Genomic DNA, 27,916 nt, shown 5'->3' on the forward strand with positions numbered 1-27,916 from the left:
CATAACGTACCATCTCACATAATTAAAAGATTAGGCCGGTGGAAATCGGCAGTTTACGCCACTTACATTCCACAACCGGAAATAGAACTAAGATCAGCATTCAAAGGTCTTGCTATGTAATCTGTGTGTAAATAAAATGTATTGTTTACTCCAACCTTTTTGCCCTCTTTTATTTCAGGCCTACCTCATACGTCGGTTACGGCACACCTCAACCGACTTTCATATTCTGGTATAATCAGTACACTTACGGCTTATGTCCCCGACTACAAATAGTAAGGCGTAGCCTGTAGTTGTGGGAGGGGTTACCCGGCTATAAAAGCTCAGGCCCCCTCTGGTTCAGCACTGGAATAGCCGGGTTCATCCCTCCCACCACAACCCTCTATAAACCATTCCTGGGTGGGCCCTCTTTTATTTCAGGCCTACCGCATACGTCGGTTAAGGCACACCTCAACCGACTTTAATATTCTGGTATAATCAGTACACTTACGGCTTATGTCCCCGACTACAAATATTATATATATAGGAACATTAAGGATATTTCCATTTGAAGGCAGCATTAGGATTTCACATGTGATAATTATACTGCTTATTTATAGTGATGTTCCGAACGGTTCGCTGGCGAATAGTTCCCGGCGAACCCCCTATTCGTCATCATTGAGTAAACCCTGTACCTCACAGTCAGCAGACACATTCCAGCCAATCAGCAGCAGACCCTCCCTCCCAGACCTTCCCACCTCCTAGACAGCATACAATTTAGATTAATTCTGAAGCTGCATTCCTTTTTTTTTTTTTTAGACCGAAGTGTGTTATATTTGAGCATGCTAGGCTGAACGTGCGTATATCATGGCTAGTTGCACTGAGGGTATGAGTATATGGCAGTGCATTGTTGTGAAAAATAGCTGTCATGTTTAGGGTGTAGCTTGCACGTTATCAACTGTGTATTTATAACAGCAGCTCCACCACTAGTTATAAATCAAGTGTGAGTCGCACCATGAGATGAGACTAGTGAATAACATAATACATGAACGGTTAAGGTAAAGGCATGTAAGGAACTACGACAATAAACTCTTTAGGAGGTGAAATAATGACATGTTTAAACACTTGCTACTTTACAATTAGTTAATGTGCAGAGAGTAGTTCATGTGATCAAAGGCATGGTGTGAAGGATCGGCTATAGTGGGACATGCTTGGCAGGCTGCTGTTTACTGCTTGTGCTCATCCGATCCCTTCTGGGCGCCAGGTGCAGACCCTGGGAGTCCCTGATACCTGGAACAACAAAGGCAAGTCTCTGGCTGAGTGCCGGGTTCGCAGCTTCAGGTGGTGGAAGCTTGTTTTGTCGGTTGGTCGGATCTGTCCCGGTGGTGTTTCACGTCCGGTGCGGGATTGTGGTGGCTTAAGGTGGAGGCGAGTGCTTGACATGGGGCAGGCTCTGCATTTCTGTTTGTGCCTCCGGTCCCGTCTTCAACGCCTTTTGCGTTGGTGGAATTTAATGGGGACTGCTTTGCTTAGCTGTGGTGCAGCTTGTTGGGGCTTCCTGCTTGTTATTTGCTTCCAAAATTGATTAAAGTCTGTCCAGCTTAGACTCAATATCCTGCCATGCTTTGCTGGTACCAGGAGGACACGCGGCTGCTGCCATATTGGGAGAGTCACAGAGGAGTATGTCAGCCTGAGCGGCTGTGCTCTGTGCGTCCATTAGCTCCAGACAGCCTCTCAGGGGTGGACCGGGATAACCCCCACCGGTCCGAGGGAAGTAGCTGCTCCTGGGCATCCCAGGATCGGGAGATCATCCGCCTCTCCCGCCCGGTGAGCACCAGGCCACACTTGCCATGCGGAGGTAAGTAAGACTCTGTCGAGTTGCTGACCGCTATTAAGCATGTCGGGTCGGTCAGGTAGGAGCAACATTGCTGGGTCATCCACTTCTGGGGTGAAATTCGCTTGTTGATAGCTGCTTAAAGTGAGATATTGAGAGAGCTCACACAAAGTGCGTCTTTCCTCCATGACAGCTAGGCCCCGCCCCCCGGAAGCTGCATTCTTAGTGAGAGGAGGGACAGTGTAGCTGCTGCTGATTTAATAGGGAAATTGATAGCTAGGCTAGTGTATTCAGTGTCCACTACAGTCCTGAAGGACTCATCTGATCTTTGCTGTAAGGACAGCACCCCAAAAAGCCCTTTTTAGGGCTAGAACATCAGTCTGCTTTTTTTTTTCAGTGTAATCTAATTGCAGTTGCCTGCCTGCCAGCGTGTGTGTCAGGCTCACAGCGTATACTGTGCCCACTTGCCCAGTGCAACCACTCATATGGGTGTCACAATAGCTTGCATTTTAAAAAAACAAAAAAAACTTTTTGACTGTAATATAATAGCAGTCAGTTTCCTTCACACGTGTGTGTTTCAGGGCCTGCCAGGGCACAGTGTCACACCAGTGCAACTCATATCTGGTGTAACAGTAGTGTACATTAAAAAAAAAAAAAACTAGATATTTGACTGTGAAATAATAGCAGTCAGTTTCCTTCACACGTGTGCGTTTCAGGGCCTGCCAGGGCACAGTGTCACACCAGTGCATCTCATATCTGGTGTAACAGTAGTGTACATTTAAAAAAAAATACAGGGGGCTTGTTGTCACCTTTCGGGGACCCTTGGTGTTGTACGTGGCTGGGTGGAGGAAGAGACCTTCAATTACATCAGTGAGGACAAGGAACGGGACATGGCTAGCTTGGTATCCAACCTTGTGCAAATGGGGAGTTTGCGGTTGTGCAAATGGACTATTTGCGGTTGTTTGCGGTGCGTTAAACGGGGAGTTTGGTCTGTCACTGTGAAGCGGGCGTAACCCTTACACTACCTGATTGATACAACATCATACCTGATGTTTTAAAGCACGTTATTCCAAACAGTTTAGGAATGTTAGGTGATTTATGCCCTTTATGGAGTTTTGCCATGGATCCCCCTCCGGCATGCCACAGTCCAGGTGTTAGTCCCCTTGAAACAACTTTCCCATCACTATTGTGGCCAGAAAGAGTCCCTGTGGGTTTTAAAATGCGCCTGCCTATTGAAGTCTATAGCGGTTTGCCCGTTCGCGAAACATTTGCGGAAGTTCGCGTTCGCCGTTCGCGAACGGAAAATTTTATATTCGCGACATCACTACTTATTTATTGAGTTGTGATTGATTTCAAGCATCACAGCTGTAGCGTGTTTTTTTTTTTCTTGGAGTTGTTTTTAACCCCAAGGTTTCTCTTTTATCCAATTATGAAGTCTTATTGAGATGGTATCTTACTCCATACCGACTTCACAGTATATCTTACTGCTGCTTTATTGGCTTAGTCTGCTACGTATCTGGAGACCTGGAACCCCTAGCTAGACTATATAATGAGACTAACTAAGAGGTTGAGGCTTCATTGGGAACTGTAAAGGCCCAATGTCTACGTGATTTTCTGGGGCTAACATCACAGCTTGGTTTGGCGGCACAATTATTTGAAAATGCTTTATGATTTTCATTTCATAATTTATGTGATTGTATCTGTCCACTGTTCCACCTTTTTGTTGTGAATCTTGAAGAAGAAAAAAATTAACTTAAATTAGGATTGTAAAAAAATTAAAATCTATGGATATTTGGGACTACCATCTATTTTTGGACAGGTAAGAATATTATATCACAGCCGAAGGTTGTTTTATTCGACAAAAGAAGTGGATGATCGTGGGACATAGGGTCAGGAAAAAATGGAGGGAAGAAGGAAATGCAGAATATTAAAAATATATAACAAGTGGGGTAGGAGATTCATTTTGTATAAGACTACATGGCCAAATCATGTTTCAAATATGTGTTGAGTAGTTGTCGGGTGCATATGATTTCCAGACCATTTTAGTGTCTTTAATTTTGAGCTAAACTGAACCAACACACAATTGGTCTTTTCCAATCCAAAGGATGGTAAATACAGTTAAATTCCTACATGTTAGTCCTCCAAACTTTTACAAATAATTAATTAATAATAAAAAAGCACCAAAAAAAATCAAAAATAACTCCTTTGACAGGTATGTTCACTTACCCGCTGGGCTGCTAGTGATTGGCTACTTTCTCTTAATGCTAAAGATGCTAAGTATTTTCCACATTGGTCAAGTTCTGTTTTAGGTAAAGAAGAGATTAGTTGACGGAGTTCTTCTTCTATTGAATAATTCTGTAATGAAATTGTAGACAAAGGTTTAAATAATAAAAATGTGACATATGACAGAATAACATCTTAAATCATCTCCAAGCACCAATGTCATAAACAACACATGACATATTACACCGTATCATGATTTCTTTAACAAAAATAAAGCCACAATGGATAAGCCATGTGTAATAAAACTAGTACAATCTTATTCTTACTACTTCCATAGGAATAAAGAGGCAAAGTAAGCCCCTGACGAAGGAGTACTGCACTCCGAAACGCGCGTCGGGTTTCCAGCGCGATTCCCATTAAGCACACCTCGGCACTCTGTCACTTCACTGTGCACATCACTAAGCACAATGGGAATCCTTTCGTTTTCACTCGCACTTGTTATTACTATAACTTAACAATCTATGCTGCCTCAGTTGAGAGTTGGATTTTAGAGTCACAGCGGTTAGCTAGCCACTTAGTGCAGAACACCCACGAAGGTGTTTATTAGCAGAATATAGGGTTATAGTTAGATCAGTTGTACATAGAGCAGCTTTGTTACTAGATCGCTCAGATTATTATCAGCTCGCTGCTCTCTGGTCTCTATTGTATCCATATGTTACTTTTTCCCTTTACTGCTCTTATAACGGGACTAGCCATATCTGTTCAGTGACCTAGCTATTCCCTCCTCTATCCTGTGTGGTTTGTGTGGACAGATATATGTGTACAAATAGAATATTTGTAGCAGCTTGCACTACAGTTATTCAACTGCTACATTAGCTATATTTGTATTCCCTCAATGCAACAGTAATTAAAGTTTATATGTAGTACTGTTGATTCAGGGTTCTTTGTGTCGCTTTTATCGGCAATAGTTTCTGGTTCCTGTGTACATATTTATCCATAACTACCAGCATTATAATATGCACATTTGCATTTTATTTACTCCAACCAAGTATTAGGCAGTATATATTTAAATAAGTGTTCTTATTTTACACCTTACCAGCTTGCTTGGTAGTTACCCCCTTAAAGGGATGCCACCGTAGCATATTGTCTTTTTTCTTTCTATATCAAAGTAGCAAACAGGTGCTTCTAATCATATGCCCTTGATTAATTGATTAACATCAAGTGAGACCAGCTCTATAAAAGCTGAAGTTTTAGCAGATTGCTGGTCTGGAGCATTCAGTTGTATGTTAATACAATACCAAGAAGGAAAGACACCAATGATCTTAGAGAAGCAATTGTTGATGTGAACAAATAGTTGAAAGTGCTTAGATACTCAAAGAGTGTGTGTGTGTGTATGTATATATATATATATATATATATATATATATATATATATATATATATATATATATATATAGGCATGGTTCTTGAGAAAGGCCCTGAGGGGTTGAAAACGTTGATCACTGTAATGTTTTGTGAACCATGTAATTTTGGAATAAAATGATCACAATTACTGCACAGAAAAGGCATGTGAGTGCCCCCTTTTTTCTGATATATACACACCAAAAGAGTTGTGATGTATGTATTTTACAAGTAACGCAAAGCCTCCATAGCAAGCAAGTACCCAACCTCATGCTGATGAGTTGCATTAACGAAACAGCTGTCCATGAATGGTTCACAGAATTTGATCCTCTTCTTGAGTTGAGTTTCAAAGCTGTTGTATACAGCAGACACATACTCCAAGGAATCCATGTATGAAGTGAAGTTATGAGGCAGAAATGTGGTTCTTTGTTGAGCTCATTTGCATGTGCCTACCCTGAATCCTTTGCAGTAGTGAGAGCACTGTTAAAGTGAGATTTCTGTGGGAAAAGCAAGTCTTATGGCTTGACTGGTGTGTGTGTTTAGCAATGTATTATATATATACACACATACATATACTGAAAAATCCTTGCGCTCAAGCTGTATTATTGTTGTAGTGTCAGGTGCTAAAGCCTGGGCTTATGTAGGTACAATTCAAAAGATAAGGCTGCACTCACAGTCTTCATAAAATCCAAAAATAATTTATTTGTTAAATATCAAAATAGGATCAACATTTCAGTCCACCTATGGGACTTTCCTCAGGATCAAAAGAACATATGATGTTCTTTTGATCCTACGGAAAGTCCCATATATGTAAAAGTCCCATATATGTAAATGTGTAAACGTCAAAAAATCAAACATAATGTTTTTTTATGTATAAAAACCAGAAGCACTACACCAAAATGTAACATATGGTGAAAAAAAACCTGATACAAATGATGCGCTATAAATAATACGCTAGAAATGATACTTGATGAACAGTCTGTCTCCTCAAAACAAATCTGCAAATAATAATAAAAATACATAATATTGCATACCATCCAATCTTAAATATTAGTAAATATGGTGAAAATAATTTACATCTGGGTTTCATATTTACATTTACCAGAGCCTATTCCACCCTGGCTCTGGGATTTTATGGCTCCAGTTGAGAGGGATGTATTTTACACTTTGCACACAGGTCCAGCAGCAAAGTGTCTTGTGGTGAGTCCCTCTGCCGGGTACCCACAATCCCACATGGAAAATATAGTAATGCACATCCACCAAGTAGCCTTCTCAAAGCTTCATCGGGTTACAGTCCATAGAACTTTCCGGTCTGCCTCCATAGCTCCGCCTCCTTAGTGACGTGAATGGTGACGCATTTCACCCGCCTCCCTCAGACTTCTTCTGACCTCAGAAGAAGGCTGATGGAGGCAGGCGAAATGCGTCACTACTGACGTCATTGAAGAGGTTGACCAGGATGTTCTGTGGACTGTAATCCGGTAAAGCTTTGAAAAGATTGCTTTGTGGATTTGTATTTACAATATTTTCCATGCGTTATATATATAAAGATAGATAGATAGATAGATATGAATAATATATTATTATAAATATTATATCATTTATTATATTATATATTATCATCATATATTATGTTTGTCATTCAATCATTTATTTTAAAATGAAATAATCAAAAATACCCTTAATCTCTAGCTGTGATATCTGTTAATACAGTAATGCAAATAAGACTATCATTGCAAGATAGTCAAACAATAATGTGCCATAAATAACCGTTTTAAAAACAAATAAATAACAAATGTCATGTACTAAATGCAACAGACTTGATAATAAATTCCAATATTAGTCTGTGCAAATCCCTTTATTCCAGGTATTCTCATGGATGATGTCACTTCATAGTAGAGGAGAGTATATGAAAAGTATAGAGAAAAACAAATTAGTCGATTTTTGTATCAGTAAAATACATAAGAAGCAATCCAAATTTGTAAAAAATAAAACTGGCTTTATTAGAGTCTTAGCTCTCAACTAAAAATCAATATATAAAAGGCTCAGATTAAAAAGTCCAAATAAAATACTAATGATCAGACCTCATTAACATGTGTCTGTAAACTGATTCACAAAAGTGCATGTTAGGTGCAGACCTTGTACTGCTCACGGCGTCCCAGATCAGCAGCTAAGATGTTGCTTTGCTGGGTACAATACAGGCAAGTGCTTCCTAGATGCTGGCTTCCAGTGATCAGTAATCAGTCCCTCCAAATGCATTTCTCTGTCAGAACGGCTTTGTCAATGGATAAGGACTGTATGGCAATTGCTGCTTATATAGCGGTTTATTTCTCTCAATTTTCACATATCAATAAACATTGTGTCTGAATTAAATTGCATACAGAGTATTCATTCTTAATACATTATTTCAATAATAATGAACATTCTTAGTTTCTTATTCTCAATCGCATATAATAGGTTACACTTCTAATGGACATTTGTAACCATAGTTACTCCCGCTGGGTTTTAAATTCAAATGTAACTGTCATTGACTTAAACTATTATTTCATTAATATACTACGAAAAAGAGATCGGAAAGCAGGAGTAGTATATATAAGTGTGTTCCATAGAACGTACTAGTACGTATATACTCGAGTATAAGCCGACCCGAATATAAGCCGAGGACCCTAATTTTACCCCAAAAAACTGGAAAAACTTATTGACTCGAGTATAAGACTAGGGTGTGAAATGCAGCAGCTACTGGTAAATTTCTAAATAAAATTAGATCCTAAAAGAATTATATTAATTGAATATTTATTTACAGTGTGTGTGTATGAATGCAGTGTGTGTATGAGTGCAGTGTGTGTATGAGTGCAGTGTGTGTGTGTGTATGAGTGCAGAGTGTGTGTGTGTATGAGTGCAGTGTGTGTGTGTATGAGTGCAGTGTGTGTGTGTATGAGTGCAGTGTGTGTGTGTATGAGTGCAGTGTGTGTGTATGAATGCAGTGTGTGTATGAATGCAGTGTATGTATGAATGCAGTGTGTGTGTATGAATGCAGTGAGTGTGTATGAGTGCAGTGTGTGTATGAGTGCAGTGTGTGTATGAATGCAGTGTGTGTGTGTATGAGTGCAGTGTGTGTATGAGTGCAGTGTGTGTATGAGTGCAGTGTGTGTGTATGAGTGCAGTGTGTGTGTATGTATGCAGTGTGTGTGTGTGTGTGCAGTGTGTGTGTATGAGTGCAGTGTGTGTATATGAATGCAGTGTGTGTATATGAATGAAGTGTGAGTGTGTGTGATGCAGTGTGTGTTTGTGTATGTGTTGGTGGGGGGTGGGCATTTTCATTATTGTTATTTTTTAATTATTATTTTAATCATTTTTTTTGTTATATTATTATTTATTTTATTAATTATTATTTAAATTTTTTTGGTTATATTGTTATTTTTGTAATTATTATTTTTAATATTTTATTATGATGTATTTATTTTTTTCGTCCCCCCTCCCTGCTTGATACATGGCAGGGAGGGGGGATCTCACTCCCTGGTGGTCCAGTGGATGGGCACTGTGTAGGAGGGGGGCTGGCAGAGAGTTTACTTACCTCTCCTGCAGCTCCTGTCAGCTCCCTCCTCCTCCACGCCGGTCCGTGCAGCTCCCTCTGTCAGCTCACAGTGTAAGACCCCGCGGCTCTCGCGAGACTTACACTGGGAGCTGACAGAGGTGCTGAACGGACCGGCGCGGAGGAGGAGGGAGCTGACAGGAGCTGCAGGAGATGTAAGTAAACGCACACAGCCCCATTGTCTGTATTATGGCAATGTAAATTGCCATAATACAGACACTGACTCGAGTATAAGCCGAGTTGGGGTTTTTCAGCACAAAAAATGTGCTGAAAAACACTGCTTATACTCGAGTATATACGGTAATAATAAACAGAATATGCCAAAGATGAACGAGTTTTCGCATTAAATGCAAGTAGTGCTTGCATATTAGAAACTTCTATTTGGTGTTTGCAATAATGATCAAGTTACAGAATAAATGTTTAGAATATTAAAACAAATTAGTGGACAATAGTATATTCCCAACTGCTGTTGCATATATTTCTTCTAATGTCTTCTGATGGACGTTATTTAAAGGGACACTTTTCTTTTTTCTATATGAAGTCCAATTAGAACGTTGTCAACATAGATATGTGCTACTGGTGTAGAGAACAATAAAAGTAAAAGTAGAAAAAATGCAAAATAGTACTAAAAATTAAAAATAGTAAATTAGCCTATATGAATATTAGTTGTAAGCTTAAAAATACGTTAAAAATTAGGATTTAAAATGTGATAGGGATAGTATGCTGCATAAAGAGATAAGTGTGGTGTTGGATTTCACTGTTATACATTGCTATATATAAATATCTTCTTTAAAGGGACCTATCCTACTGTTGAATCATGAGTAACTTAGTGCTACTTTATATATTTTCACAAGTACTGTGAATCTCTCCTAAACGGTCCTATGAAGTACTCTCCACTTTCTTAAAGTGGTATTGCATAAAGATGGTGATGGACTCATTTTCACAGTTGTTCATCCTAAGAAGTGGCATAGTTTGAATTCTGCATTTAAGCCGTTTGGTTGTAATGTATTTAAATTGTATATCCATTTCATTTCTTGTATGCCCAATTGTTTGGTATGATCTCCACCTCTCCAATGTTTCCTTACTCTGCATATAGCTTTAAAGTTCAGGCGACTCATATCCGCTTTGTAATAGTGGGCCGATGCCATATGCTGCATGTATTTCTTTTTGATGTTTATCGTGTGCTCTCTTATTCTAATGTACAGCTGTCTTTTTGTACTGCCCACGTACTGGAGTCCACATGGGCATTCCAGTACGTAGATTACGTTTACACTTTGACATGTAATGAAGTCCCGAATTGTGAATGATTCATTGTTATTTCTTGACTATCTATTTGGAATCTCATTTATCCCTTTCGTTGAGATATGTTTGCTAGTCTTGCAGACAATGCACTCATTGCAGTAGAAGAAGCCTTTCTTTTTTCTTATTCGCTTTCAAATGGTTATTTGTCAATTTATTTTTTATGTTCCTGGCTCCCATGAAAATTATCCTTGGTTTATCTGGTACGATACTAGCCAGTGATTTATCTTTTTTGAGCAAGTGCCAATGTCTTCTTAGGATTATTTTAAGTTGTACATTCTCTTTACTGTAATCCAGAATGATAGGTGGGAACAGATTGGTTTGTTGTGATGGTCTTATCACGTCTTTATCTTTTTCTTTTAGGAGGTTGTTACGATCTAGATCTAGGAGGTTGTTACGATCTAGATCCTTTACTTTCAACTTCCTTGGGTTCTTAGCCAGAAATGTATCTTTTATCTTTTCCGCCAGTTCCATATATACTTGATGGTCCGTACAGTTCCGTCTCAATCTTCTAAATTCATTATATGGTACATTCTTTAACCATGATTGGAAATGGCAACTCTCTTTTGAGATGAAGCTATTAACATTAACTTCTTTGAAGTGTGTCTTCTTTTTTATAGTACCTGAGTCGATGTAGATGGTAAGGTCCAGAAAATCCACAGCTGTAGTGATGTGAACTGTGTTGAGTGTTACCCCCAGGTGTTGTTGTTGGTATATTCAAGGAACTCTTCCGTATTTCCTTCCCATATAAAGAAAATGTTGTCTATATATCTTTTATAACTGTGGATGTTCTTGTTTCATGAATGGATATTCCAGATATAATTCTCTTCCCATTCACCCAGGAACATGTTGGCGAAGCTGGGAGCAAATTCGGTCCCCATTTTAGTTCCTCTTTCGGGAAGATAAAATTGACCTTCAAAGAGGAAATAGTTGTTATTGAGTATGAATTCAATACCCTCAATGACGAACGCAATTTGTGACTCTTCTAAATCTTCAATATTCCTCAGTGTATTCATTACTGAGTTGCACCCTAATTCATGCTCAATTATGGTGTACAGTGATGTCACGTCCATAGATACCAAGATGAAGTTATCCCTCCACGTTATAGAAGCCAGTTCACAAATCATCTGTGTCGTAACTTTCAAATGCGCTTTTACTCTGAACACATACGGCTGTAAGAAGTAATCAATATATTGCAACAGGTTAGAGGTGATGGGGAAATGGGGTTAAATTTGAAGAAATATATGTTATAAATATGAAAATGTATTAATAGAGAAAAACACTAAAGATAAATGAAGGGAAATACATACATATATATATATATATATATATATATATATATATATATATATATACACACACACACGTGTATAATTTATTTTTTTCCTTTCCCACATTTAGATGTTTATGAAAGTATTTATCATCATACAATTGATCGGTGGACGGTTTGGTGAAAGGGGAATACCATCCAGACTTCCTTAACCCCATGACATGATTAAAGGTTTTTTTTGTTTTTTTTTTGTATGTATTAGTATGTCTTCATTTGTTAAAATGTTTAATGTTAGTCTTGTATCAAAACAGTGATTTATGTGGAGGGTAAAGGAAATAGAAATTTATTCAGGAAAATTGATACTTATATGTAAATATTTGAAAGTCAATAGAAGACATCAAGACTTTATTGATAGTTAACATGATACGAGTCATAAACAGCCTAGTGCCTAGTACATGCCTAGTACATTAGGTTAAACATTTTTTTGTAAAATGGTAAATTTTGTGACCATCAACATACAAGGTCTTAATTCACCCCAAAAAAAGGAAAATAGTAATTGATCGTATGAAAACAGAAAATGCCCACATAGTGTGCCTACAAGAGACGCATTGGCGACAAGCCGATGAAGGGAGATTTAGATTCCGAGATTTTCCTCTTTCAGTATGTTCATCATTCAAAGAGAAAAAGAAAAGAGGAGTAGCGATTTTATTTTCAGCTAAAATAAATGTCTCTATAAAACATCAGAGTATAGATAAAATGGGCAGATGGATTATATTAACCCCTTAAGGACCAAACTTCTGGAATAAAAGGGAATCATGACATGCCACACATGTCATGTGTCCTTAAGGGGTTAATCTGCTGTATTGATGAAGAATTATATACAATAGTTAATATCTATGCACCAAACTCCTCACTGTTACAGTTCATACAAAGAGTCCTAATGAAAGCAGAAAAAATTAAACAAGGAGCTCTCATAGTTCTAGGAGACTTCAATTCTGTAATCGACCCCAAATTAGATAAGAGGTCTGAAAAAGGTAAAATACCCTCCAAGAATGTCTTTAATCAATCTAAGAAACTGAGTAATATTATACAAAATGTAGCTCTTCTGGACTGTTGGAGGATATTCCATCCTACCGATAGAGATTTCACTTATTTTAGCAAGACTCATTGTTCGTATTCAAGAATTGATTTAATCCTAATAGAACGTAATCTGTTGGGTAGAATAAAATCTTCTAATGTACTGTCTACCACTTGGTCTGACCATAACATGGTAAAGGTGCACCTGAAAGATAAATTTATTAGACAAAGACAAGAATAGAAATTGGATAAGAAAATATTAATGTCGGTAGATAATATAGAACAAATTGCTGAGGCAATAGATACATATTGGATAGATAACGAAAAGGATGGTGTATCACCTATGATAAAATAGTGCGCATTTAAAAGTGTCATAAGAGGTCACTTAACCCCTTAAGGACCAAACTTCTGGAATAAAAGGGAATCATGACGTGTCACACACGTCATGTGTCCTTAAGGGGTTAATTAGTATGGCTGCGCACGAAAAAATAAGTAAAGGGAAATCCCTATTAGAGCTATATTTAGAATTAAATGAATGTTACAAAATAAACATAACTTCTCCTACAAGAGCTCAGGCAAATCAAATAAGGATAACTGAGAGAAAAATGTAAGATATTTTAATAGCTAAAGCCAATAGAAATGTACAATATATGAAAACTAATTTCTATTATATTATATAACTTACCAGTAACAGCTACTCAAGAAGATTGACAAAAATACTTTATAGATAAGCATCTGCCCAAATTAACTTACTCACAACTAAGTAAACTGAATGAAGATATTTCAGCCCAAGAAATTATAGAGGCTATTGATGCAATGAAAAAAAAATAAAGCACCAGGCCCAGATGAGTATGTAGATTTATTTTTTTTATAAAATCTACAAAGATAAGCTCGTCCAGGGTTTAAGGGAATGCTATAATACAGCTATGTCTACGGGGAAACTGCCACACAAGATGTTAGCAGCTAATACAGGGAGTGCAGAATTATTAGGCAAGTTGTATTTTTGAGGATTGATTTTATTATTGAACAACAACCATGTTCTCAATGAACCCAAAAAACTCATTAATATCAAAGCTGAATATTTTTGGAAGTAGTTTTTAGTTTGTTTTTAGTTTTAGCTATTTTAGGGGGATATCTGTGTGTGCAGGTGACTATTACTGTGCATAATTATTAGGCAACTTAACAAAAAAACAAATATATACACATTTCAATTATTTATTTTTACCAGTGAAACCAATATAACATCTCAACATTCACAAATATACATTTCTGACATTCAAAAACAAAACAAAAACAAATCAGTGACCAATATAGCCACCTTTCTTTGCAAGGACACTCAAAAGCCTGCCATCCATGGATTCTGTCAGTGTTTTGATCTGTTCACCATCAACATTGCGTGCAGCAGCAACCACAGCCTCCCAGACACTGTTCAGAGAGGTGTACTGTTTTCCCTCCTTGTAAATCCCACATTTGATGATGGACCACAGGTTCTCAATGGGGTTCAGATCAGGTGAACAAGGAGGCCATGTCATTAGATTTTCTTCTTTTATACCCTTTCTTGCCAGCCACGCTGTGGAGTACTTGGACGCGTGTGATGGAGCATTGTCCTGCATGAAAATCATGTTTTTCTTGAAGGATGCAGACTTCTTCCTGTACCACTGCTTGAAGAAGGTGTCTTCCAGAAACTGGCAGTAGGACTGGGAGTTGAGATTGACTCCATCCTCAACCCGAAAAGGCCCCACAAGCTCATCTTTGATGATACCAGCCCAAACCAGTACTCCACCTCCACCTTGCTGGTGTCTGAGTCGGACTGGAGCTCTCTGCCCTTTACCAATCCAGCCACGGGCCCATCCATCTGGCCCATCAAGACTCACTCTCATTTCATCAGTCCATAAAACCTTAGAAAAATCAGTCTTGAGATATTTCTTGGCCCAGTCTTGACGTTTCAGCTTGTGTGTCTTGTTCAGTGGTGGTCGTCTTTCAGCCTTTCTTACCTTGGCCATGTCTCTGAGTATTGCACACCTTGTGCTTTTGGGCACTCCAGTGATGTTGCAGCTCTGAAATATGGCCAAACTGGTGGCAAGTGGCATCTTGGCAGCTGCACGCTTGACTTTTCTCAGTTCATGGGCAGTTATTTTGAGCCTTGGTTTTTCCACACGCTTCTTGCGACCCTGTTGACTATTTTGAATGAAACGCTTGATTGTTCGATGATCACGCTTCAGAAGCTTTGCAATTTTAAGAGTACTGCATCCCTCTGCAAGATATCTCACTATTTTTGACTTTTCTGAGCCTGTCAAGTCCTTCTTTTGACCCATTTTGCCAAAGGAAAGGAAGTTGCCTAATAATTATGCACACCTGATATAGGGTGTTGATGTAATTAGACCACACCCCTTCTCATTACAGAGATGCACATCACCTAATATGCTTAATTGGTAGTAGGCTTTCAAGCCTATACAGCTTGGAGTAAGACAACATGCATAAAAAATTCAGAAAAGATTGCCAATTATAGGCCAATAGCTTTATTAAATAACGACTATAAAATGTATGCATCAATTATATCTAAAAGAATTAAAAGTATAATTACGAGCTTAATATCAGAAGATCAAGTAGGATTTGTTCCCGGGAGATCATTGTCTAATCATATTAGGAAAATTATAAATATTTATGCCAAGGTACATGCCACAAAAACCCCCTTTCTCACTATGGCGCTCGATGGAGAGAAAGCCTTTGATCGGGTTAACTGGAATTATATGAAATCAACTCTAGAGGCCTTTGGTTTTTCAGGACAGATCCTTTCGGCAATTATGGCCCTTTACTCCTCTCCATCGGGCAGGATAGTGGGAGGGGGAATTAGGTCGGATCGGTTTGAGATTTCAAACGGTAGGTGTCAGGGATGCCCACTTCTTTACATCATAGTGGCGGAACCATTGGCTCATGACATACGCTTGCATGTTAATATAACAGGCTTTCATAAGAAAGATAAAGATTTAAAGATAAGCCAGTACGCTGATGATATTCTGTTAACATTATCAAATCCAGCTCATTCGGTTCCAGCAGTAATGGAAGAGATAAAGCAGTTTAGCTTTCTTACAAACTATAAACTTAACATTCAAAAAACAGTGGTATTGCCTTTATACATGGATGTGGCTGAATATAATTTCTTAAATAAACAATATGATTTTAGATGGGAGAAGAAAAGTTTTGTATATTTGGGGATAAATATAGTTTATGACCCTGAAAACATTATGAGAGCCAATCTAATCCCTTTAAGAAAGAAATTAAAAAATGGAGTAAACTAGAGATATCCTGGTGGGGAAGAATTAACTCCATAAGGGCTTATATCTTTCCTAAGATTATTTACTTATTAAGGATTATTCCGTTGCCGATTCAACCTCACTGGCTAACAAATATTAATACGATTTTTAGAAATTATATTTTGCTTAACAAGAAGCCCAGATTAGGACAAGACCTTATGTATTTAAAATATAAACAAGGGGGAACAGAATTTCCCAATATTTTTTGTATCATCAAGCTGTCCAGTTGCTGCATACAGTAACTACAATTAAGCAAGATACACATCCACAGGATTGGCATGAATTAGAGGGAGAGGATATTTCGGATCCACATAATATAGTTAAACTGCTGTGGCCTATAAGAATCCTAGCCCGTATTAAACAGATAACATAATTTTAAAACCTCAGGTTAAATACTGGACTTATCTCAAAAAACAAATAGATTTGAAAGATAACATTTTGCCGGCACTACTGTTCAGATATCTGAAGAAATGGATAGAGAATGTAGACGTCAGTCAGTGGACTAGACATGGCATTAATAAAATATCAGATCTATTTGTTGAAAATAACAGTATGTCCTTTAACAATCTTCACACTGTCTTCAGCATTCCAATATCACAGAACTTTAATTTTATAAGAATAAAAAGCTTCTTACATAGTGCTATACCTCATCTGAATGAGTATTCTCCAACTTTTAAATTGAATAAACTGATAAACTCGGAAAAAAAACACAAAGATATTAACAAAATGTGTGGAGATAATAAATTCTATTAAAGTGCAGATCCATCCTCCCGCTAAGATTAAGTGGGAAAGGGATCTGCAAATTAAAATTGATCTAAGAGATTGGAATAAGGCCCGTCAGTCAGTTTATTCCACAGTGCACTGTTTAAACATTATGGAGACACAATACAAATTACTAAATAGATGTTATATGACACTGGCAAAGATACGAAAGTTTTCAAATTCAGAAAGTCAGGGGTATTGGAGATGTGGTGCAGAAGATGCAGATGAAATACATATATGGTGGAATTGTGTACCGTTAAGGAGAGCATGGGATTGTTTTCTAGTCGAAATTAATAAAATATTGGGCACTACACAAAAATGGGCACCAGAAATGGTAATGTTATATCTCTTAACTACCACAACTAGCGAAAGATGAGAAATATTTCTTAATTCACGCATTGATGGCTATTAAGTTGTCTATTGCCAGGAATTGGAAAAAGACGACAATAGATTCATGGCAACAATGTAAAGAAGCCATTATTCATCAATGTAAGATGGAAAGAGGAATATCCTCTAATATCTGTATTAGTACGGAGAAATATAAAATTTGGGATAAATGGATTAAGATTCTTGAAAGACCTTTACCATATATTTGAATGACACAAGTATAAAAAAAAAACAAAAAGGGGGGCGGAGCCTGCGCTCGAGCTGAATGGCCGTGTGAGGAGGGAGCTCCCGAGCCGACGGCTAAATTAAGCGGTATAAACAGTGGCTAAACAACGCAAATTACCCCAGGGAGAGGAGTTGGAACGATGTCCCAAAGGGGAGCAAGAAAGGTGACCGACAATAAAGAAAAACACTCGTTTTTCGTGGCGAAAACAGCGGGTCATAAAGTGACTGTGCACTCACCACAAGATGGCGACGGCAGTGGAGACGACAGGGATCTGTCACAACCACAGTCCCCACAACACCCTCCAGATCACACCATGCATATCCAAGGTGAATTATTCCAAAACATGCTAGATGATATGGCAACAAAGATACAAATTATGGTCCAGGCAGCAATAGCAGACCTTAAGAAAGATATCATTGATATTGGTAACCGCACAGCACATATGGAAGGCAAGATGGCGGAATACGCCGAAGCACACAACAGCCTCGCTGAGAAAATCGAAGAACTGGAAGCAAAACTTGAAAAACAAGACATAAAAAACATGGATCTAGAAGGCAGGTCCCGGCGCCAAAACTTCCGTGTGAGAGGTATTCCTGAAGAGGTACATACACCAGACCTCATGGCATACCTTACAGACCTGTTTCACGCTTTAGTCCCTGACATCCCAATTGATATGCTTCTCATGGATAGAGCACACCGGGTAGCAAAACCCCAACATCTACCCGCCTCTACACCGCGGGATGTAATGCTCAAACTGCATTACTTCCATGTAAAAGAAGCCATCCTACGCTCCAAAAAACCTCAACAAGAGCTACCGGATCAATACAAAGTGGTACAGATCTATGCAGATCTATCAGCTGAAACACTGAGACACAGGAAAGCATTTAAAGACATCACATCCGAACTCAGGAATAGGAAAATTCCGTACCGATGGGGGTTCCCCATCAAACTCCTGATCCTACGGGACGGCAAAACACAAGTAGCTTCAAACGCAGAGGATGGAGCCCGACTGCTACACTCCTTGGGCATCAGCATAGCCACAGAAAAAGAGAAACCGACCAAGCGGACGGCGCTTCATCAGGAATGGCAAACAGCGAGAAGCTCCAAAACATCTAAGAATACGAACGCCAAATGACAGACACCAAGAGATGACGGACATCATCCAAAAAATGACTCACAAACAAGGCCAACCAAAAACACACTACGGATAATGTAGACATTTTACAGACTTTTTGAACACTGATTCCCTCCACTCGAGGGAAACAAAACGAAAATGGGTAATATACCGTTTCAATTTGCATTTATGTCAGTATTATAGACGAGTACACGATTATCCTAAAGGGCCTAGGGAGCAGGGACATAGAGAGGCCCTTTACGTGAACCTAGCGAGGGGGGATAACCCACGTTAACCTGGGTCCATGCCCGGACTGTAGGTCACAACATATGAAAACTCCCTACCCCAACAATTAGCTAAGTGAATTAAGGGAACCATAAAAAAAATAATAATAAATAAATTATTTTTTTTTTTTTTTAAATACATTTTAAAAAATAAATAAATAAATAAATAGCAGACAATTACAGAAGTTCACTATAAAAGAATCCTTCGATATCCTGGAGAGGAGAAGTCTTCTAGGTTTACATATAGCAGTGCACGTACCCACCAAAAAGCTGGAAATACAAGGCTGAGGGTGCAACATCCCTACCTCCCCCACCACATCAGACATACTAAGAGTAGCCCCAAAACACTATTGTAAAAGACAAATAGGATAGAGCCGTTGGCCCGAGGCTGCGACCACTAAAGTGTCCTGTAGGCTAGACCGGATTTCCCAACCTCCCAAATAGGAAGAGCTAGTGGGAGAAACTAGCGGAATAACTGGTGCCCTAAAGGAAACTCAGGGCACAATGTTTAGGTTTCAACAACTGTTTTGTTTATACTTTTGTAAATATGTTGAATGTTTTATATCAACCTATGGTAGGAATCAAAGCTTGTCATATATCTCTGTATACAAGCCACACAAAGGCTGGGTTATCCCTTCACACATACAGCGAATTTGCTTTATGACAACGAGTAAGGTAACAACTATACACCTTTGCACAGCTAGAATTCCCCACACACAATCCTCTATCAACAGGAGCAGCGACACGCCACAAGGTACCACACAAGACAACAAAGAACGAATCAGCTCACCCCTCAACCATACACATTCAGTCTAAAATTATATTCTCATAATGTACAGGGCCTAAACATCTCATATAAATATAGAAACATAGAATGTGACGGCAGATAAGAACCATTCGGCCCATCTAGTCTGCCCAGTTTTCTAAATACTTTCATTAGTCCCTGGCCTTATCTTATAGTTAGGATGCCTTATGCCTATCCCACGCATGCTTAAACTCCTTTACTGTGTTAACCTCTACCACTTCTGCTGGAAGGCTATTCCATGCATCCACTACCCTCTCAGTAAAGTAATACTTCCTGATATTATTTTTAAACCTTTGTCCCTCTAATTTAAGACTATGTCCTCTTGTTGTGGTAGTTTTTCTTCTTTTAAATATAGTCTCCTCCTTTACTGTGTTGATTCCCTTTATGTATTTAAATGTTTCTATCATATCCCCCCTGTCTCGTCTTTCATCCATGCTATACATGTTAAGATCCTTTAACCTTTCCTGGTAAGTTTTATCCTGCAATCCATGAACCAGTTTAGTAGCCCTTCTTTGAACTCTCTCTAAGGTATCAATATCCTTCTGAAGATATGGTCTCCAGTACTGTGTACAGTACTCCAAGTGAGGTCTCACCAGTGTTCTGTACAATGGCATGAGCACTTCCCTCTTTCTACTGCTAATACCTCTCCCTATACAACCAAGCATTCTGCTAGCATTTCCTGCTGCTCTATTACATTGTCTGCCTACCTTTAAGTCATCAGAAATAATCACCCCTAAATCCCTTTCCTCAGATGTTGAGGTTAGGACTCTATCAAATATTCTGTACTCTGCCCTTGGGTTTTTACGTCCAAGATGCATTATCTTGCACTTATCCACATTAAATGTCAGTTGCCACAACTCTGACCATTTTTCTAGTTTACCTAAATCATTAGCCATTTGGCTTATCCCTCCTGGAACATCAACCCTGTTACATATCTTAGTATCATCCGCAAAAAGACACACCTTACCATCAAGACCTTCTGCAATATCACTAATAAAAATATTAAAGAGAATGGGTCCAAGTACAGATCCCTGAGGTACCCCACTGGTGACAAGCCCAAGCTTCGAATATACTCCATTGACTACAACCCTCTGTTGCCTGTCACTCAGCCACTGCCTTACCCATTCAACAATATTGGAATCCAAACTCAAAGATTGTAGTTTATTGATAAGCCTTCTATGTGCAACAGTGTCAAAAGCCTTACTGAAATCTAGGTAAGCAATGTCTACTGCACCACCCTGATCTATAATTTTAGTTACCCAATCAAAAAAATCAATAAGATTAGTTTGGCATGATCTCCCTGAGGTAAACCCATGTTGTCTCTGATCTTGAAATCCATGTGTTTTTAGATGTTCAACAATCCTATCCTTTAACATGGTTTCCATCACTTTTCCTACTACTGAAGTAAGGCTTACTGGCCTATAGTTGCCTGACTCCTCCCTATTACCTTTCTTGTGAATGGGCACAACATTCGCTAACTTCCAATCTTCTGGGACTACTCCTGTTATCAATGATTGGTTAAATCAATCTGTTAATGGTTTTGCTAGTACACCACTAAGCTCTTTTAATAGCTTTGGGTGTATTCCATCAGGTCCCATTGACTTATTTGTCTTTACTTTTGACAGTTGAAATAGAACCTCTTCCTCTGTAAACTCACGTGTAATAAATGACTCATTTATCCTTTTTCTTAACTGAGGTCCCTTTCCTTCATTTTCATCTGTAAATACCGAACAAAAATATTCATTGAGGCAGTCAGCTAGACCTTTATCCTCATCTACATACCTTCCTTCTTTTGTTTTTAATCTAACTAATCCTTGTTTTACTTTTCTTTTCTCATTTATGTATCTAAAAAAAGTTTTGTCCCCCTTTTTTACTGACTGTGCTATTTTCTCTTCTGTGTGTGATTTGGAAGCTCTTATAACTTGCTTAGCCTCTTTCTGCCTAATCTTATAGGTCATTCTGTCTTCCTCACTCTGGGTTTTTTATAATTACTAAATGCTAACTTTTTGTTTTTTACTATTTTGGCTACATCTGCGGAGTACCACAATGGTTTCTTGAACTTTTTGCTTTTACTGACAAGCCTAATGCAATTTTCTGTTGCCTTCAGTAGTGCAACTTTTAAATAATCCCATTTCTTTTGGACTCCATTTAAATTGCTCCAGTCTGATAATGACTCCTTTACACATATTATAATTTTAGAAAAGTCTGTTTTTCTAAAGTCTAAAACTTTTGTTTTTGTGTGGCGTGACTCAGTCACTGTTCTTATATTAAACCACACTGACTGATGATCACTGGATCCTAAACTTTCACCTACAGTAATATCTGATACCAAATCTCCATTTGTTAACACTAAATCTAGTATGGCCTCTTTACGAGTTGGCTCCTCAACGACTTGTTTAAGAGACAATCCCAGTAGGGAGTTTAGAATATGTGTGCTCCTGGCACAAGTAGCTATTTTTGTTTTCCAATTCACATCAGGAAGATTAAAGTCACCCATGATGATAACTTCCCCCTTCATTGTCATTTTAGCTATTTCTTCAACTAGTAGATTATCTAACTCTTCAATTTGTCCTGGGGGCCTATAAATCACACCTACACGAGTTACTGTGTGATTACCAAATTCTAACGTAACCCAAACGGACTCTATGTTCGCCTCACTAACCTTTATTAGGCTAGATTTTATGCTATCCTTTACATACAGGGCCACCCCTCCCCCTTTCTTGCCTTCCCTGTCTTTTCTATATAAAGAGTACCCTGGTATTGCTATGTCCCAGTCATTTTTCTCATTATACCATGTCTCAGTAACAGCGACTAAATCTACACTATCAGTTGCCATTATTGCCACAAGTTCATGGATCTTATTCCCTAAACTGCGAGCATTTGTAGACATGACTCTAAGCTTATCATTTTTTAACACACTTGCTACAGGCACCTTCTGTCCTTGTTTTGAGGGACAATTGGATTGATGTTTTATCACCCTTTTGCCCCCCCCTCCTAGTTTAAATACATCCTAGCAAAACCTCTGAACTGCTCACTGAGAACATTTGTTCCCTTTTGAGAAAGATGCAAACCATCTTTTTTGTACAGTTTATTTCCATTCCAAACAGAGCTACCATGAGCAATAAAGCCAAATCCTTGCTCCCGACACCATTCACCAAGCCACAAGTTAAAGTCCCTAATACGCATCTGCCTGTCGTTCTGAGTGTTATGCAAAGCCACACTTGACAGGGGAACTAAAAAAAGCTCAAGCGGATTTGGTGTATCTCCAAGAAACACACTTTAGAACAGAAGCTCACCCCCACATAAACCCAAACATATACCCCCACCAGATACATGCCACCACTCAGAGAAAATTTCGAGGAGTGTCCATTCTCCTCAGCAAAGACCTCACGGTGACAACACAGGCCCAATTAATAGATCCAGGAGGGAGGTACATCATATGGCAATGCACAATCAATGGTATAGACTACACACTAGTGAATATCTACCCTCCCAATATCAACCAAAGAAACATTTTACACGGCGTCCTCACCAAAATCCAAAAAGTGAGAAAAGGCATCCTAGTCTTGGGCGGGGACATAAACCACGTATTAGACCCACTATTAGACTCAACCAGGCCATCCACATCTCCACACTACAAAACTCTAAAAAAACAAAGTAGAAGTCTAAAATTTGTTATCCACGTTTGGTCTGAGAGACGTATGGAGAGCCCTCCACCCATCAGAAGGGGCTTACACACATCACTCCAAAGTTCATAACACGTACTCTAGAATCGATGGTTGCTTTATGCATGAATCCATGATGACCAACATCTTAGAGAGCGACATTCTAAACGTCGACTGGTCAGACCATGCACCAATGACACTAAAATTAGCGAGCTCATACGAATACAAACACAGAAACCCGTGGCGTCTCAATGAACATCTTCTCAAAGACACGAAATACTACACAATTCTTGAGAACGAACTAACACACTATTTTTCCACCAATGCCTCAGATGCCCTGAACCCTCATATGATTTGGCTTGCACACAAAGCAGTAATAAGGGGCACACTAATAAGCAGAGCTTCATACCTAAAAATACAAGCAGAAAAAGAAACAACACAATACAAACAACAATTGGAAGATCTTCATAAAGATAACCAAACACACCCATCAGTTGACCACAAAACACGAATCAACGCACTCCAAAACAAACTCAATGAGATCAGACTCCATAAGTTCGGCCTCATGCTACATAGACTAAATACCCGCACATACGTCCAAGGCAACAAAGCCAGCAAACTGGTGGTGCAACGCCTGCGAGAGAGACAACAACACACACGAATAGATCATTTAGTAAACAAAAATGGCCAAAAAGTCCATCTACCCTCAGACATTTGTAAAGAATTTGCCCATTATTACAGCCAACTGTACAATCTCTCAAAATACCCTAATACCTCACAACCCACAGTAGCAGGCATACAGTCTTACCTAGCAGATATTCCACTTCCAACCCTAACTGAAACCCAGAAGCAACTCCTGGAAGCCCCTATCACAGAACACGATATCTCAGAATGCATAACATCCTTACCCCAAGGGAAGGCGCCAGGCCCAGATGGCTTAACAAATGAATATTATAAGATATTTACACCGTATCTCGCTCCGCACCTAAAGAGAGCATTCAATCACGCCGTCCGGGCAGGTGCCTTCCCAAAGGAATACCTCACAGCTAGAATAATTACACTACCGAAACCGGGAAAAAAAACAAAAAGGAGAGAAGGAAAAAGGGAAAGAAAAAGGAAAAGAAGAAAAGAAAAAAAAAGGAAAAAAAGGGGGAAAAGAAATAGGAAAGAAAAAGGGAATAATGAATTTCTAAGATAAGGATAATAAAACCAGGATAGGACAAAAGCTATAACTCAGAAACACGCTGTTTTGATTGTATTTGTTTGTCTTTATGTTTATTTGTAACAATGTATGATATGTGGCAATCATCCTTTATTTGAATACTTTTGTAAATTGTGTATTTTTATACTGTTATTGAAAAAAACAAAAAATATATTATAAAAAAAACAAAAAACAAAGACACACTTCAAATAAGTTGATGTTAATAGCTTCATCTTGAAAGAGAGTTGCCATTTCCCAGCGGTAAAACTGTACGGACCATCAAGTATATATGGAACTGGCGGAAAAGATAAAAGAATAAATTTCTGGCTAAGAACTATGATCCCAAGGAAGTCGAACATGCTTTACTGAAAGTAAAGGATCTAGATCGTAACAACCTCCTAAAAGAAAAAGAAAAAGACGTGATAAGACCATCACAACAAACCAATCTGTTCCCACCTATCATTCTGGATAACAGTAAAGAGAATGTACAACTTAAAAGAATCCTAAGACGACATTGGCACTTGCTCAAAAAAGATAAATCACAGGCTAGCATCATACCAGATAAACCAAAGATAATTTTCAGGGGAGCCAGGAACATAAAACATAAATTGGGGGCGGGGCCGGACCGCCGAGCTGGACGGTCACAAGAATGTCATCAGCTCCTGCAATCTTCTAAACTTTAAGCCATAAACCTAAGAATTTCGACCTAAAAGCAGACCGACAGCACAGGTTCTTGGCCCAAAGGGGGCACTGGATCCAGGGAGAGGCTGGCTCCTCTAGCTTCAGTACCCTGGAGGAGGAATCTTCGATGCCCCAGATGGGGTCTACTCCGGCTGTGAGTGGGGCGGACGGCCGCTGCCCCACTATCCAGCCCACCAATGCCCGACCTGAAGCCGAAGGCGAAGTGGAACTGGCCCTGTTCCCCCCCTCTGGACCAGTCCTTACCCTGGGACCCCAACTGCTGCAACGCAACCAAGGCCCTGTAAAGAGACCATCCTGATTGGCGACCTCGGCACCTCATCCAAAATGGCGGATGCCATGTGAGCTGAAGGCAGAGGAAAGGAAGATTCTTCACCTGCGCTCAAGCCTGACAGCACAGATTCCACATATTGGCTGGCCAGGAACCAACAACAGCTAGCCACCTGCACGTATAGCAGTGCTTTAGCAGGCCAGAAGCCGGAAAAGCGAAGGAAGCATGACAAGTCAGCACTCATTGCACGGAAAAGGCAAGCAACACCACACGGACAAGACCCTACCTTTCAGCCGAGACGGGGAACTGGTCTCCAACGTAAAGAGCCGAAATGCCAGACAACCCTCGCCAGCCAGCCATGACAGAGCCGTGATGCACACATGACAGCTGGCATGTAGCAGTAGCACGAGAAGCACACAGAGGACACTGGCTGAGTAAAGACCCATGTGGACGCTTTGCCTATGTGCCCCGCCGAACTAAACACGCACAATATGGGGACTACACAAGCGAGATCCAGCACCCATGATAAACTGAATTCACTAACCATGCTTGAGCTTGGCCACAAGGGCCCCCAAGGTGACCATTTTATCTCCCACAACAAAGCTGCAGTTCAATCCATAAATCTTTTATGTTTACCAGCCACCTGACAGGATAGAGCTGTGGCCAGATGACTTTATTATTATAACGTGGTACAGCTGCACAAAGTTAGACACCTGCAGAATATTGTGCCCTCAGTTCAACTCAGCTCAAGCAGTAAGCCTTTACTAAGCCTCTGTTAGCCACACCATTCTAAATTGTCATAACTTATTTTATTCTGTAAAAGTGCCCCAATCATTTCTGCAGCGAAGCCTGGTCTCCCAGTGGTAATAACAGCTTGTGCTTAACTACAGCTTCACTAGCATATTATTTTAGCCTGTAATAATGCAAGTGCCTGGCAAGCCGTGTCTTAGTCTCTACCAAAGTGATGCTAAACGTTTGTCCATCTCGACATGGTATAATAAGCATGTATGTAAACGCTTGTGTTGCAACTAACTCTTGTTTTATGTTTTCAACCAAAACAATTTGTGCAGTTCCTCTTGACATTCTATGTTTATAATCTAAACCTGTATTCATTCATAATGCATCTTAATTATATGTCACGCTATGTTTGTTTTCGCTGCACACCAAAAATAAAGAATATAAAAAAAAATTAAAAAAGAAATGAAAAATTAAGGCTTCTTCTACTTCGATGAGTGCATTGCCTGCAAGACTCAAAGATACCTCAACAAAAGTGATATATGAGATTCCAAATAGAAAGTCAAGAAATAACAATGAATCATTCAAAATTCGGGACTTCATTACATGTCAAAGTGTAAGCGTAATCTACGTACTGGAATGCCCATGTGGACTCCAGTACTTGGGCAGGACAAAAAGACAGATGTACATTAGAATAAGAGAGCACAAGCTAAACATCAAAAATAAATATATGCAGGATACGGTATCGGCCCACTTTGCACAATATCACAAAGCGGATATGAGTCTCCTGAACTTTAAAGCTATATGCAGAGTAAGGAAACATTGGAGAGGTGGAGATCATACCAAACAATTGGGCATACAAGAAATGAAATGGATATACAATTTAAATACATTACATCCAAACGGCTTAAATGCAGAATTCAAACTATGCCACTTGACGGATGAACAACTGTGAAAATAAGCCCATCACCATCTTCATGCAATACCACTTTAAGAAAGTGGGGAGTACTTCATAGGACCGTTTAGGAAAGCTTCCTTGACAGCCACATAATCCCGATCTCCTCGTCAGGAATGGCCCGAAAAGCGTCACTGGCCCGGCCGGATAACTTTCCGGATAATATGGTGACCTAGTCTTCTGCGGGTACCTTTTGTAGCGCACATTGCCGCTCAAAATCAGCAAGGTACCCATCAATCTCCCCTTCTGTTTCATTGAAGGATTTAAATGCTGCAAATTGTACTTTTTTTCTCCACCGGGGTTGCTGGAACTGGGGCTGCTGCAGCACCGCTTTGGCGTAGCAGGTTGGCCTCCACAGCTCCTATGACCTGGTCAATAATTTCTATAGTCGGGTTGGGACCATAATGGGCCAGTCTGATTCTTACCGCCCGGTCAAAGCTTGCTTCTTCGGAGGTTCTGTCAGCTGTGCTGGGCCCATTGGTTCCTTCAGTCTCTGGTACTCCATCCATCTCTGTCAATATGGCAATAATTTCCCTCTTCCTGAGGTTACTGGCTTGTCTGCCTCTTTGTTCCAATAAATCCTTAAGGGTAGCTCTTTTCAGCCTCTGGTATGGTATTTCCATTAATCCTGGGTGTGTAGTTGTCTCTCTGGGCGATGAAGATCACCCTGTCGCTTACCACCAGTTGTTAAGACACTGACCGCTTAATAGATGAAACCGCCGTTTAGCTGATAATCCCCCTTTACAGAAATGCAGGCTCTGAACTCCCGAACCGAGTGTAAGGGAATGCGGTAACTCACAAACATCAAATCAGCCGAACTCCTTCCACG

The 27,916-nt window shown here is 39.4% G+C and overlaps 1 protein-coding gene across 2 annotated transcripts in view; it reads right to left on the reverse strand.

The window, feature by feature from the left end:
• The window catches only part of LOC134587202 (general transcription factor IIH subunit 5), a 948,377-nt gene that overhangs the window by 503,348 nt on the left and 417,113 nt on the right, over nt 1-27,916 (reverse strand). For both annotated transcript variants that reach the window (XM_063443405.1, XM_063443404.1), the window contains exon 8: nt 4,037-4,165. In XM_063443405.1, the coding sequence (XP_063299475.1) occupies nt 4,037-4,165 (129 nt within the window). The remainder of the gene's footprint in view (nt 1-4,036; nt 4,166-27,916) is intronic.

The sequence above is a fragment of the Pelobates fuscus genome, chromosome 2, assembly GCF_036172605.1.
Source record: "Pelobates fuscus isolate aPelFus1 chromosome 2, aPelFus1.pri, whole genome shotgun sequence".
Lineage (NCBI taxonomy): Eukaryota > Metazoa > Chordata > Amphibia > Anura > Pelobatidae > Pelobates > Pelobates fuscus.